At 45.7% G+C, this 1,382-nt stretch overlaps 1 protein-coding gene across 5 annotated transcripts in view; it reads left to right on the top strand.

The window, feature by feature from the left end:
• The first annotated feature begins 7 nt into the window (after positions 1–7).
• The window catches only part of LOC118736905 (endochitinase-like), a 203,868-nt gene continuing 202,493 nt past the window's right edge, over positions 8–1,382 (top strand). For all 5 annotated transcript variants that reach the window (XM_036467035.1, XM_036467031.1, XM_036467032.1 and 2 more), the window contains exon 1: positions 8–73. In XM_036467035.1, coding sequence (XP_036322928.1) covers positions 41–73 — 33 coding nt within the window. In that variant the 5' untranslated portion in view covers positions 8–40. The remainder of the gene's footprint in view (positions 74–1,382) is intronic.

The following is a 1,382-nucleotide window of genomic DNA, read 5'->3' as shown; positions in this document are numbered from 1 at the left end:
AAGTCCGCCCAGTTACGATGGCAGTAAACATGTGCCAGCTATGCCGACGCGATATACGCCCAATCATATGGAGGTAAGTGGAAGGTGAATAGAAAATCGGTAATGGCGGAAGGGTTATTGGGGATGTAAATAGAAAATACGTACACTAAGAAAAAAAGTAACATGGTTTTCTCAAACAGCGTAATTTTTGATTTTTCCATGTTAGCGAATCGATAGCCTGTAGGAATGGGACTAGTTTGTAGCTAACTATTAGCTATTAGCAGTCGACTAGTAACAACAATTTATTAGCTATTTCCTTTGGCCGTAAGTAACTACTTTTGATGGTCGATGACCGCAAACTAGTGGGAACTGGTTTCCTCTGCATTAGCACCAAGTTATCTTAAAGATAGCATCAATAATAGAATAAGACTTAAAACACTCAGCGAAAAGTTCAACGGTATCACAAACCGATTAAGAACTCTTGCCATTTAAGTAAATGAGGAGGAAGTGCTGAGATGATTTCTCCTCGTCTCCCGGACACCTGTGGCAGTAGGGACCCGTGACGACATTGAGTCGCATCGTGTTTGTCACGGAAGGACAATGTCCGGTCAGTTCATCTGTAAGAATCGAGTGCTGACGCTTAGCTAGTTGTAGAAGCCCCCTTAACCTTAAGCGGTCACGAACCGGCTAGAAGGCCTTTGCAACTTTGCATGTCGAGGTTTCCGTCCAACGCTCGCTGAGTCGACTGTACGAGGGGCTGACCTCGAGGGTGCCCTGCCTAGCCAATTCATCAGGCCCGCAATTTCCAGTAATATCACTGTGCCCTGGGACCCAAATCGGCTTGATTTGAAAGTATTCCGAGGCAGTTTAAAGAGAGGTCAGACATTTCCCGACCCGTTTTTATCGGACCATTAACGATCCGAGCCCCCTAATTTCCGGTGTAGACATTTTCCCTCCTAGTCGACAATACCTGCCTAGCCAATAGGCTACCTCGGCCGGAAAGATGCTGCAGAGATCTGACAGTCTGAACATAAGATCTACTGAGACTTCCTGAGAGTAGACACCTCCTCTAACTCTCCCGTCCAGCTTCGATCCGTCCGTTAAGATGTTTTTTGGACCTTTACTACAGAGACTATCATTCTCCAATTCGTCCTTTAGAAGGATGTGCATGAAGAATGATCTTTTTTTTCGGGCCAGCCTCGGAAGATTCCGGTCCATTTCTCGCGGCAGGAAGTCGAAATTTTCTTCCGAAGCACCTACTGCAAAGCCTTTGTTCTTAAGTGACTCCTCTATTTCTTTGACAATTGTATGTAGGACAGATTCTACGGATCTCCTTCAGATAGGCATGCTGAGAGAGGCTCAAACGCTCTCAAGGAATCCCGCTTCTTATATGCAGGTCAACC

The sequence above is a fragment of the Rhagoletis pomonella genome, unplaced genomic scaffold, assembly GCF_013731165.1.
Source record: "Rhagoletis pomonella isolate Grant_MI unplaced genomic scaffold, Rhpom_1.0 Rhpom_scaffold_00004, whole genome shotgun sequence".
NCBI lineage: Eukaryota > Metazoa > Arthropoda > Insecta > Diptera > Tephritidae > Rhagoletis > Rhagoletis pomonella.
Note: the sequence above shows the minus strand (reverse complement) of the source record. Positions and strands in the feature narration are given on the sequence as shown.